Source organism: Octopus sinensis, linkage group LG4 (genome assembly GCF_006345805.1).
Source record: "Octopus sinensis linkage group LG4, ASM634580v1, whole genome shotgun sequence".
Classification (NCBI taxonomy): domain Eukaryota; kingdom Metazoa; phylum Mollusca; class Cephalopoda; order Octopoda; family Octopodidae; genus Octopus; species Octopus sinensis.
In genome coordinates this window covers 64,187,192-64,201,311 of record NC_043000.1, presented here as the reverse complement: position 1 = coordinate 64,201,311, position 14,120 = coordinate 64,187,192, and the positions used below count along the sequence as shown (strand labels likewise).

The following is a 14,120-nucleotide window of genomic DNA, read 5'->3' as shown; positions in this document are numbered from 1 at the left end:
AAGCTCAATTGATGAGGAATAAAATTAAACTAGATAAGACACAGTTTGGTTTTGTACCTGGGAGGAGTACCACAGTTGCCATCTTTCTAGTGAGACAGCTGCAAGAAAAGTATTTGGTCAAAAGTAAACCATTGTACTTAGCTTTTGCCAACTTGGAGAAAGCTTTTGGCAGAGTCCCCTGTTCTCTTATCTGGTGGTCTCTAAGGAAGCTAGGATTAGAGGAATAGCTTGTTAGAGCTGTACAAGCCATGTACAACTGTGATGTCAGTAAGATGAGAGTCAGCCATAAATACAGTGATGAATTTAGCATACAGGTAGGTGTTTACCAGGGCTCAGTTCTTAGTTCACTCCTATTCATCATAGTCCTCCAGGCCATAACCAAGGAATTCAAAACTGGATGCCCATGGGAACTACTATATGATGACCTCAATCTTATTGCATTATCTAGAGCAGAATTAGAGAAGAAATTCCAGGTATGGAAGCAAAACCTGGAATCAAAGGGCCTCAGAGTTAACCTAGCAAAGACCAAAGTTGTTGTTAGCAAAAAAGCAGATAAGACTCTTTCTGTCAGGTAAATAGCCCTGCTCAATATTTTGGAAAGGAGTGCGAAGTAATTCCATTCACTGCACCCAGTGTAAGTTATAGACACCATAATAGATGCAGTGGAATCACAAATAGATTAATAGATAAGGTCGCCTTTATGTGTGGCAGATGAGCAGGAACAATAAGCACTAAGAGCCCACAGGACTTAGACTCTCTCAAATGCTCAGGAGGCTCTCTTGAGGTAGTAGTTTCTGTTACTTAGGTGACCAAATTAGCAATGACAGTGGATGCTCTGAAAGAATTGTTTCTAGAATAAGAATAAAATGGAGAAAGTTCAGAGAGCTACTACCTCTATTGGCAACAAAAGGACTATCTTTCAGAGTGAAAGGTAGATTGCATGATGCTTGTGAATGAACAGCTATACTCCATGGTAGTGAGACATGGGCTCTGGACACAGGGGACATGTGTATGCTCCACTGGATGTGCAGCATCAATGTGTATAAACAACAAAGAGCAAAAGTTGGGCATAAGGAGAATCAAATGCAGTGTGCAAGAGAGGAGACTGTATTGGTTAAACATGTGATGCATATGAATGAAGACAGCTGTATAAAGAAGTGTCAGTCACTACAAGTGGATGACACCTGCAGAAGAGGGAGACCCAGGAAGACATGGGATGTTGAGGCTCATGGAAGAAATGACAATGAACTGAGATGACTGGTGACATGAGCTTCTAGAGTAGACCTGCCCACATCAAACAAAACTGAGTTCTAGAAGCATTGTGTTCCACCCACAAATAATAAAATTTTCACACACCCTGCCCCAACAAACCAAACTACATCTCTTTCAAACTGTATCTCTTCTCTCCACCACATTTCCTCTTCATATACTACAATTATCTCCCACTCCCCAATCCTGTGCTCACTGCATCACTGCTTTCCCCACCCCTTTATAAACCCAGGTTCTCATCATTCACAATATTTCCTACCTCTACTCCTTACTCATGGCTTCTTGGCAATACCCTGCCGCATATATAACCTCCATACCTTGAGGGTATGTCCTGGTATCAGCCATCATTTATCTCTCTCTTCCTTACTCTACCATTCCATTTATGCTCTGATACCTATACCTTGTGAGTATGCTATGGCACTTCGCCAACCTCTCTCTCCTGCTCTCTCTTACACTCTTGCTATTTCTCACTCTGTCTCTCTCTCTCTCTCCATTACTCTTCCCTCTGGCTGGATAACCATGTATCTCCTCTACAGCAGTACACCTGTTTCTGCCCTCTTTCTTATGAACTCTTTCTCTGGCTGGGTAACCATGTACCTCCTCAACAACAAGGCATCTATTTCTGTCTCTCTGTCACACTCTAACATTTCATCATCTGTCACAAGATCACCTCCTCCAATACCCACTCTCAACGATCCCTTATCCTGCAAGTTACTTGGTGACCCTGCCAGTGCTGGTTCCACTTAAAATGCATCCAGTCCACACTGTGAAGTGGCTGGCATTTGGAAGGGCATCCAGCTGTAAAAACCATACCAAAACTGACCTCATCTGTGATGGTGCCACATAAAAGGCACTCAACCCACTCTGCAGGGTGGATGGTGTTAGGAAGGGCATCCAGCTGTTAAAATCATGCCAAAACAGACACAGAAGTATGATGCAGTCTTCTACCTGGCCAGCTCCTGTCAAATCATGTAACCCATGCCTGCATAGGAGGAGGACATTAAGCAATGATGATGATGATGATGATGCTTCAAGAGTGATTTTACATATTCATGCCCATTGACAAAATAAGATGGTAGTAAGTGAATGTAAGAAAGTGAATTAATAATGCTCATGATAATCTTATTAAACATAACATAAAAATATTCATATGGATTCCACAAAAGACATGCTGTAAGTAATGATAAATTGTCATGAAGTCATACATTCAACAAGTTCTTTATTGTTTTGCAAGCAAGCAATCATGTACAACATAAGCACAAACCTTCTCATTTGATATCTACAAAGCAAAATGTTCATTATAAAAATAGCATCTAACAATCATATTAGTAAAGGTACTCAATGTGAGGTGTGCATGTATACAATATATATATATATATATATATTTGTGAGGATTTGAGAAGCAGTGACAAGTGATAATTCTGTAAATAATAACAATATTTTACAAGCTTTAAAGCTTATAAGTGATCACTGTGTATATTCGGGACTCAAACCCACACCTTTATATTTCCGTGATAAGAGAGCTAACGTTATACCAACATAGGTACATTTATTTCTATATATAAATATATACACACACACACACACACACACACACACACAAATGTATACACAAACATATTAATTATGGTGCAAATTAAAATCGTAAAAGCAAACTTGATACAACACTTAAATTTTTTAATACAGCATAAAATATATAATATTATACACATGCAGTGAAAATTCTTATACATGCACAAAATACTATTCTTAACTTTTATGAATTAACAAGTTGATTTTTTTGTATATATTATCAAAATGTCCAGAAAATAACTCTTATTAATTTAAATGATTTAAGAATCTTTTAACACAATATATGTTAAAAAAATAAAATTAAAATTGGAGTTAATGAGCCTAGATATTAATAAAGTAGAAAAAAAACATTAACAGAATTATGGTTTAGCTGTAATAAACATACAAATTTATAAAACATAGCAGATTCCATTTAATAATTTGTACTAAGCTAAATGATGAAAACAAGTGCTCCATGCATTGTGATGGTGTGGCAAGCTATCACAATGGTCAAATATTTGAACTCACCTTATGAAGCTTGAGAATAGAAAAGAAGAAACATTAAAAATATTTGAATTATATGACAAACTCTCTCCAACACCGGGCTAAACATCAGTCAATAGAGGAGTTGGTGAAATATAGCCTTTACAGTCTTTAAAATGAAGATCACAAGTTTAAAATGGCTAGTTAAAATATCAAAGGCCAACTGATAGTAACATGATAAAGATGTTACATTTGTATGTCTGGATTGCTAAACTCAGATTATTTTCTAAGTATTCAATTGACTATTCTTGTATCTTAGTTCAAACAAAGTTGACTAAGGTTACTTTAATCTTTTAACAACAATCTGTATGAAACTTCCTCTAGTTTTATGACAGAGATCTTCCAGTTTAAAACCATCCATCATAATTTTATAATTGAACATTTTATTATATTCCAAATGAAAGCATAAGAATGAAAAATTAATAAAATTTCTTCAAATTCTTGATTATGCTGGAGACTAATTGAAAATTATAAACATTGGAAATATAGTTACAGACATATCAAAATCACCAGCAGTTGAAAAATTAGGTTAATTTGTATTTCTAAATAAATATGTGCAATAGATATTTTTCCATACATCTTCCTGTGATGCACCAGGGCACATCAGCAGTGATGTTTCAGCTCTCTCATTATCAGGCACATTCACTTAGATGACCTAGCCAGGGTTGATCAAGCTTGCATCCAGTTAGCACTACCCCTGGTAGCATTACACTTTTAAAGGCTTGCACTTTCTGATTCACAACCACTTTGAGGCAAACTTTGTTGCCTCCACAGCCAACTTGAAGGCCTTCTGGTCCCTATGTCAACTATGTTATGTGCTCTGTAGCAGGACTGGCTTGCAAACCCTCTGCATACCATCTCAATGGGATCACATCCTGTTCACTACCCATTGCTTTGGCACAACTCCACTAGCTCAGCATATTTCTTTCCTTTACTCTTGCTATCCTCTTTGATGCAACTCTCCAAAGGGACAGAGAGTTCTAACAGAACTCGCTTCCCTCTTTCTCTCCTAGGGTTTTTGGAAGTCATTAGTTTTTTAATATATGTCCGAGCTGGTTAAATATCTAATTTGTCATGAACTATTATTTTCAGCATCAATCAACAAATTCTAGCTTTTCAAATTCTTGATTTAATTCTGCTAATTTTTCTAAAAAAAATTACAGGTATTATAGGTTATAACAAATTTATAAAATATTCAAACAACATAAACGATTATATTAATCTTTAACTCATTTCAATTATTGGAGAATACCTTCAAAATACAGATTTAGCACCTCAAATTGGTATAATTAATAACAAAACCATAAACAAGGAATGTGAAGAAAATAATCTTTCCTAACAATGTGTTTTATATTTATTTTGGCCACATGAAATTAATGGTAAATGTTAACTGCCAACTTACCTCTTCTTCATACTCAGATATATTAATATGGAAACTCTTAGGGTCTTTGAATATATCCAGTTTATTTTGTAGTTCAGGAGTGATTAAAGAGACTTTATCAATTTTAATTTCCTTATTTGATAAGTTCTTTAGCGCTTTATTTAGTTCCTGAAAAATTAAATGAATAAATATTACATATGAATAAAGTACATAATTATTTCTCTCTTCTCTCATCTCATGTGGTTTCAGGTTCAGTCCCACTGCACAGAAACTTGATCTACTATAGCCCTGGATTGACCAAAGCTTTTAAAGTGGATCTGGTAGACAGAAACTGAAAGCCCTCTCTCTCTGTGATTTACACAATATTAAACATTTAGTCTCATACTAGTCAATGCACGCTGCCAAATGGCTTCAAACTGAAGAAACCTCGGAGTGTGGAAAGGTAAATTAGCAATCATCAGGCATGGCTTGGTATAGGTGTGTGTGTGTGTCACCTAGTCTTGACATCACATGGTAATATTTAATGAGTGTCACCGTCAAATAAGTGATGTCCATTTTCAATTTTCTGTGAAAACATGTCTAGCCATGAAGAAATGTTACTTTGCTACAAGATAGACAGGGAAGATTTCCAATGGCATCCAGCCAGAGAAAATCTACTCCAACAAGTTCAGTCTGCTCCATACAAGCATGGGGAAGTGGACATTAAAACAATGATGATGATGAAGTGAAGTGTGTGTGTGTGTGCATGCATGTGTGTATATATATATTTTGTTTCAAATTTGTGTAAATGTGTATAGAATAATATATCAGTTGAATAAAGTTAAAACATAGTCTGGTTTTCATGTTTTTTTTTATTATGGCATTTTAACAAAATTAGCACTTTCATGCATAGTGTACTCATCAGATTTCAAATATGTTTAACTGACAGTTGAGTTCTTGCCAGGCGTACCTACATTCTGCAACTTGTTTGTATTTATTAATCTACATCATTAACTGGTTGTTATATTATTGCTGTTAAATATAGATATATATATCTCCCAAAGATAAATCATCTCTAGAGGTGTTTTCCCTTCTTTCAAAACTATTTTAGATCTATTTTTTTCATATCAGCAATAATGGAATGGATTTCTTTTGTTTAGGCATGCTTTTAAGATTCCAATGAGTAATAATTTAGATAATACAGTACTTCAGTTTTATTTAAGTATGTTGTTTTCTTATTATTACTGTTGTCATTTCTTTTAACCAAATCAGTTCAAGAGCTATAACTGATCAGCTAGACAGCTACTAATGTGATTGAATGAAGGCATTCAGAATCGAACTAGATGTTTAGTCTATTATAATTCTCAAAATAATAGACATGTATCCCAGCATTAGAACAGACACACCATGTCCCTGCAAGTCATAAGAGACAACTATAAGATTTGGCCACAGAAAGAGCATCCAGCTGTAAAATGCTGCCTGAAAAAACCTGTCTGCCTCATGCCAACATGAAAAAATGGATGTAAAATAATGATAATTTGTATAGAGGTTGCTAGAGTATATGCTTAATTTGTATATACAGTCTTAAATATAATTAAGCATGAAGTAAGAGAGGCAGTGCCTATTTTCAGTACACTCGACTGAGGTAAGCCAGTTTGCCTTGCCTAAGGTATAATGCAATGATTGCATAATCTGTTCTTGTTTTGTAGCTGAATAGAGCCACATAATTGAAAAACAAGGTTTAACCCTTTATCAATGAAACTGGCTATATCCAGCACAAAATTCCCTACCTGCTTAATGTTCAAACTGGCCAGATCTGGTCTCTCACACCTACTTAACAAGATCATTGTAAAAATCAACAATCACATCACTGAAATCTCAAAGCTATGAGATAATTGATGATTAATTAAAATCAATGTGAATGAACATGTATTACTTTTGACAGAGTAATCTGAATGCTAAAAGTTCAAACAAATGAAACAACAACTTCGTTTCCTAGAGTTTCAACCACTATTTCATGTTTGTCAAATTAAACAGCATATTAGTCTCATGTCAAAGTTAAATGGTTGGTCTAACAATACATCTATTGAAAAATTGCCTAGTTACTTGCATATTAAGATGTGACAATGAATCAAAAATTAATCACCAATAATTACAAAACTTGCCTTTTATCTGACGCAGTTCACAAGAAAAATAATGACTTATCTTTTTATGACAAAAATTATTTTTTGATGAGAACCCTGCCCCCTCACAAATGTATTTTTACATCTCTCCTTCCCCATTCTTGCAGCCCAATTCCGTCTTTCGTGCCCCGCCCACTGTATCATTGTTATCCTGTTGTTCCCCACTCCTCTATATACCCAGGTTTCACCAGTCACTGCACTCTCTCTCCCCTCTTTGCATTCATGTGAATTCCCTACTCTCTACACATGCACCTTTAGCAATTCTCTACCATCCCATTTGTATTCTCATGCCCATACCTTGAGAGGATGCTGTGACACATTGCTACCATCTCTCTATATCTCTCTCTCATTCTTGATCAATCTCTCTCCCCCAGACAGGGTAACCATGTATCTCTTCTATAGCTAGGTACCTGTTTCTGTCCCTTTGTCACACTAACCTCTCATTGCCTGCTACAAGGCAACCTCCTCCAATATCCCACCTCTCAAAGGATCTTTGTTTTGCAAGTTACTTAGTAACCCTGCTGGTGCTGATGCCATGTAAAAACATTTCCAGTCCATATGGTAAAGTGGGTGGCAATCGGAAGGGCATCCAGCCATAAAAACCATGTCATGCTAGTACCACATGAAAAAACCCTCAGTCTATTTTGTAAGGTGGTTGGTGTTAGGAAGGGCATCCAGCTGTAAAAATCATGCCAAAACAGTGAAGCCTGATGCAGTTTCCTGGCTTGCTATCTTCTGTCAAACCATCCAACCGACACCAGCATGGAAAACGGATGTTAAATGATGACAATTTAACAAATTTTAATGAAATTTTACATTTCTGCAAATAAACGATTTGATTTTGAACTCACATTTATATCAATGACTGAGTTAGTGATATTTCGGTCCAGCCCTATAGCATTGAATAATGAATAATTTTTTCCACAGTTTCTGAAAGAAGATGAAAAACAGGCATTAGAGACAGTGAAAGAAAACATTTAACTAGAATCTTTTGTTCAATAATTTTTAGCATCCAAGCCACATGGTTCCAGGTTCAGTCTCATTGCATGGCACTTTAGGCAAGTGTCTTCTACTATAGTCTTGAGCTAACCAAAGTGGATTTGGTAGATGGAAACTGAAAGAAGCCCATTGTATTTATATGTGTGTGTGTGTTTGTCCCCTACCATTGCTTGATTACCAGTGTCGGTGTGTTTACATCTCTGTATCTTAGTGGTTTGCAAAAGAGAGCGATAGAATACTAGGTTTTTAAAAAAAAAAGTTCTAGGGTCAATCTGATTGACTAAGCATTTCAAGGGGATGCCATGATATAGCCACAGTCAAATGACTGGAACAAGTAAAAAATAAAAGATAAAATAAATGGGTTCCATAGTATTTTAATACTGAGAAAGCATTCAATAAAATGAGATATCAGTTGACAATCATTAAACATTTTATAAACACATCAAAGAGAGTTTCATTTAAATAGTAGCAGACTTTTAATTAGTAGCACAGAAATTCATGTGACTTACATCTGAATGTTGCATTCAATATGTAGGAATTAAAGTAAAAGGGAAAACAAAAAATTAAACTGCACTGAACAAAAGATTGATAGTATGAAAATTTGTTTTTAAAAATCAATACATATAGACACAGGTGTGGCTATGTGGTAAGAAGATTATAATATTTGAGAACATAATACTTACTCCAGAATTTGGTAAGCTCGGATGCCCACGACTTGGTTCTCAAAAGTATAAGAGGTATTGAAGGGTGACAAAAATGGCTACAAATAATTAGAAAATCCAAATTAAGATAAACTATCTATCAGCTGTAATTAATAAAGCAACATTAAATGGCAAATCTTAGTTTATGTTCATTTACTGAAGTGATTAATAACAAACGAGACTCATCACCTCAAACCTAAAAGCATTTCAAGTGGGGGGTTTTTGGCAGCTCTTGCCTTCATATATTCCCACATTATTAATAGTGAAAGACTGTTGCAACAATGAACTCTGAATCAAGAAATCCATGGTTTGTTGTTTTACTTGACAAATTCTTGTCTAATCAATAGTGTGGTTTGATATTATACAGAAAACTTGTGATAAACTGACTAACTTGGAGATAGTTTAAGTAACTCTGTTTCAATGGGAGAATTCTCAGATGGATGTTGTTAGCTGGAGATTTACAGTTGACATGAATATTGATATTTCTTTCTGGGCATTTCAGTTATACAGAATAAGGTTAGCAAGAACTAAGTTCAACGTCACTTCAGTTACAGAAAAACTATGATTTTCATACAAAATGTGTATATCTATGCATGTTCCCCAAATAAAGATTAACAGTAAAATGAATGGAAAAGCAATCAATGAAGGTATGTAAATAGTTTATAACAGAGTATATTCCAACACTGCATTTTATTTGAGGGACAACACAGTTGATCCAACTAGTATTAAAATCTCAAGGAGGTTTTCATGAACATAGATGTACAGGAATAATGCCAAAACACTGCTTTGGCAGAAGCCATCTACACCTTGAAGTCCCTATATTTAACTAGAATCTTTAGAGATTTTGACCCAAAAAGACATTCTAAATAACTTTTCTTTTAATGTAAATTGCTGCTAAATCATTAAAGATTGTGCCTGCATTTTTTTAATTTTAAACTCATGCTTAATATATTAAATCAAAGTGAAGAGCTGACCAGTTGACATCTTGAAGTAAAACTATGCAAGATTCCTAAGAGAAAATTGACAAATGAAATGGTAATCTATGAAGTGCATTCAAAAAATATTGAACTTTATTTTTTTCCCCACTAAAACCAATGTCACACAGGCAAAATCCTTTGGATGGGAGGTGACCTTACCTTTCCTGCACATGCATGAACAATTTCATACATCTGCTAGTAGACCACTTCAATTTTGAACTACTATGCCTTGAGTATAGATGTGCACTTGTTGGATTTTTGCTTTCAAGCAAGATGACCTAACACACCAAGTAGAGTCATTGTATCAAGTTTTGCAAAAAGCTTGGTGATACTCAAGCTCAAACCATCCAGAAGATTCAACAGGTCTTTGGTAATGATGCAATGGTCAAAACTCAGATCAAGGAGTAGTACAACTGCTTCAAACATGGCTACACCTCAGTGGAGAGCAAAGATTGTTCAGGTAGGTCATTCACAAGATGAAACAAGGAGCTGATTGTAAAGACTTGGTGAATAGTCATAGAAGACCATTGTGTAACAATCCAAGAAATTACTCATGAAGGATCAGTACATTCCATTTTAATGGTGGATTTGTGCATGGAGAGAGTGCCGGTAAGAAAGTAAAGTTGGATACTTTTGAACACACCTCGTAATTCAAGCTTTCCTGGTCAAGAATAACACACCACTTGTTTGACAGGTTCCCTACTCTCCTTACCTGGCACTGTGTGACTTCTGGTTTTTCCCTAAACTGAAGCCACACTGAAAGACAAGTGATTCAAGTCATGAGATGAAATTATGAGAAAAGCGACAGTGGATCTCTATATTCCAGAGATGTTACCATTAGTGGCAGAACTGCTGGAAGAAGTGTGTGAACTCTGAAGGAAAGTATTTTGAAGGTGATTAAATAAAATTTGTGAAGTATACAAAATTATCTTTTTATGCCCAAAGGTCAGATACTTTTTTAACACATCTCATATGAAGGGGTTTGAATAGTTTATACAGACACTGCAATGGTCAAAAGGAAAAAGTTTCAGCATCTCGGTTGAATAGTTATGTTCATATTCCATCACTGTCACTGTATCGTGTCCTGGAAAAGACAGCAGCTATGAACAGCAGGCTAGGGCACCAAATTGGTTAACTATGATTGTCAAGAGAGGATGACAAATCCTAAAGTTTAAAGGAAACAGATGGCAAGACATCTGGAAAAGCAACATCAAGAGGATTTACATAATTGTTTCACTGACCCCTGCCTCCTAAAATTTGTAATCTGTTTATGTCTATAAATGTTTAAAGATGAAGTCAGAAGATTGTTACCTGAAGACGTTGTGGATGTGAACGATCAATGTAACGGCAGCCTTCAGTGTAGAGAACACCACCAAGGACAAAGTAGACAATTACAAGTATCATCAGTATCCAAGAAAATAGGAAGAAGAATCCAACAGCACTGAAATAAAAAAAAAAAATCACTATCACATTTAATTTTCTAGACAACTCAAAATATTCTTAGTACTTCTTGGAGGGGAAGTTTTATATCTGCTTGCATGGTATAAAAAAATTACGGTGGTATTTAAATAACACTTACACATATCTCTGTCTTTACTTTTAGTAGATTTTCCAGTAGTATTTTTAATAAAACTTTTTTTTTTTAAATATTCCAACTGATTTATAAGAGATAATTTATAAATTTAAGACATCTAAAAATACCAATGCAAAGAAAAACAACATTATTAGTTTCACTCACGTTAGAAGAAAGTTAGCAGCAACATTTTTGTTACAACAATTACTATTTTCACCATGTCGTTCTCCACACAATCCAAAAAGGATCCCAAGATAAATGAATATGACAATTAATAGGAGTATAGATGCTGCACCTAAACCAATGTACCATCTAAATGAAAAACAAAACAAAAAAGAAAACAATTGTAAAATATTAATAAATGAAAGTATCATATATGACATTAAAAAAATCATAAATTTTTCAAAAAAAAAATACAATAAATTTTAAATTATTCTCAACAAAATTCAATAAGAAAGAGTGACTCACGGAATGTTAACATAGTCTACATGTGCACGGCGATATTCTTCAGCATCATTTATTATGTTAGTGAGCTGGTCAAGTGGAATATCCTGTTTAAAGACAGAAAAATTGTATATGTAAAACAAGACATTTTTAAAATCAAATCATCTCTGACAATCCTAGAATAGTTACAGCCAAGAAATATTGTTTGACTTTAAAAAATGTCTACATGTCAATCCTTTTCAGGTACAAATTATGTTTGCTATGCTGAAGTTTTAAAGTGTGGAAATGAAAAATTATTTTGCTGTTTTATTTGTTTTTATGTTGCTTAACACTAAGTCAGTTCTAATCAAGTAGACTGATGAATACAGGTACCTCAGTCATGACTATCCCATTTTCTTTTCTTCAGGCATAGTATATCTAGAACTACATTATCCAATGTGTCATTCCTTAAGAAGGTTGAGTGTGATTTTAAAGGAAGTTTGGCTCTATTTCTAGATAGTTAAGTGACTACACAGGGGTTTCCTTATTGACTATGTTGATATAGCTTGACTAGATGTCAAACATTTACTTTCTCTAAATGTCCAATTGTAATTAATGATTGGGTTTATGCATTCATTTCAATTCAGTGATATCTGTGAAGTGAGCTTGCTCAATTTGTATGGGAACTCAGTGCTGTATAATTAGTGTAAGTACATTTATTTATTTATGTATTATTTATTTACTAATATCTGGTGGTGTGGGTCATGGCCTAGTCACCTGTATTGTAAACCAGGTAGTTCACAAAGGAGTCATACCCAATGACTGGCATAGCAGCACCATAGTCAACTGCTATAAAGGTAAAGGGGATGCTTTAGATAGAAATAACTACAGGGGTATCAAACTGCTGGATCAGGCAATGAAGGTCATAGAGATGGTCATAGCCCAACTAATTAGGGAGAGAGTCTGCTTAGATGAGATGCAGTTTGGTTTTGTACCAGGTAAAAGCACCACTGATGCTATATTCCTGGTATGGCAACTGGAGGAGAAATACCTAGGCAAAGATAAACCCCTATACTTGGCTCTTGTTGACTTTAAGAAAGCATTTGACAGGGTCTCCTCATCCCTTATCTGGTGGGTGATGGGGAAACTGGGGATTGATGAGTGGTTAATAAGAGCTGTACAGGGATGCTGTCAGTAAGGTAAGGGTCAGCAATGAGTATAGCGAAAAATTCCAAATAGAAGTAGGGGTTCACCAAGAATCAGCCCTCAGCGTCCTCTTATTCATCATAGTTCTCCAGGCAACAACAGAGGAATTGAAGACAGGCTGCCCTTGGGAGCTCCTCTATGCTGATGACCTTGCTCTCATAGAGGAATCACTACCAGAACTAGAAGAAATTCCAGGTGTGGAAGCAAGTTTTAGAATCAAAGGGCCTTAGAGTCAATGTTGCAGAAACCAAAGTCCTAGTAAGTAGGAGGGCGAACAAATCACAAACCCCTTCAGATAGATGGCTGTGCTCGATCTACTGTTACTAAGAGGAGGAAGAGCAGTGTTCAACCTTTTTCAGGTTGTCTGAATGCCAGCAATAGAGTGGATTCAGCAAAAACACACAAGCACAAAGTGATGGTATAAACCAGGCCAAATTAAACATATCATCCAGTAACAGAATTTGTCCCTCCAATAAGTTTCCACACCGAAATGATCTAAATAAGTTACTAGGGTTGTTGTAGTGACAGTATAGTGATTAGAGTAAGAAAGGGGTGAAAGTGCAGACAGTTGGTAACTCTGTAAGCAATAAAATGTTTCTTTCTCCTTCCAAATGTAAGACTAAAATATGTGTAACTGTGATGTTATGAATAATAATAAGACATGATCATTGAACATGGAAGATCAATGAAGACCAGAAATAGATGAGTGGAGCAAGTGTTAACTTAAATGAAAGGTGAAATGCAAATGAGATGAAGTAAAAAAAAAAAAAAATTGATCTTAAGTTTTGTTTGTGTGACATCCAAGCATTTCACTTCCATTAATGAGTTGCTTGATTTCATAGTTTTTATAGTCAAACCAGGTTTGGCTCCGCTTTAATGAAATACGACAGCATATGCTATCTCAGTGATGATATTTCAAATTGATGACTATTTTTCATCAAGAGAGTGATTAATGTAGGGTTTGAAATCAGTTCTAGATGAAGATCTGTTTGAAATGTGTCTCTAATTTTCAAGCTTTGAAATGTTATGTTTTCTTCAAAATGATAATGACTGTTAGTTTTATGATTTAACAAAATGATGATTTTTATGTGTATGATGATGAGACAGTGATCAGTTGAGCCAAGTCATCAGCACTCGGTTCTGTTCTGGAAAAGAGGATATATTTTTTATCTTGTTGATGGTCTCAATCCTGATGCTTTTCACTTTTTACTTTATAAAAGAAAGTATAACCAGAACCTGTCTCTTCAAGTTTTCTTTTTCTTGAAAGAATGCTCCACACAGGATATTGAAACAAGAAAGCTCTTTCAAATTGAGCGATGCATGTCATTCTGGTCC

General features: G+C 35.2%; 1 protein-coding gene across 7 annotated transcripts in view; it reads right to left on the bottom strand.

The window, feature by feature from the left end:
• Positions 1-14,120, bottom strand: part of LOC115210705 (prominin-1-A) — a 132,398-nt gene that overhangs the window by 30,508 nt on the left and 87,770 nt on the right. For 5 of the 7 annotated variants that reach the window (XM_036502043.1, XM_029779398.2, XM_036502047.1 and 2 more), the window contains exons 12-19: positions 11,625-11,707; positions 11,322-11,468; positions 10,895-11,024; positions 8,589-8,665; positions 7,758-7,836; positions 4,766-4,912; positions 3,349-3,357; positions 2,534-2,548 (exon numbers count right to left, since the gene is read on the bottom strand). In XM_036502043.1, coding sequence (XP_036357936.1) covers positions 2,534-2,548; positions 3,349-3,357; positions 4,766-4,912; positions 7,758-7,836; positions 8,589-8,665; positions 10,895-11,024; positions 11,322-11,468; positions 11,625-11,707 — 687 coding nt within the window. The remainder of the gene's footprint in view (positions 1-2,533; positions 2,549-3,348; positions 3,358-4,765; positions 4,913-7,757; positions 7,837-8,588; positions 8,666-10,894; positions 11,025-11,321; positions 11,469-11,624; positions 11,708-14,120) is intronic. The other 2 variants (XM_036502045.1, XM_036502046.1) reach the window with 2 other exon arrangements.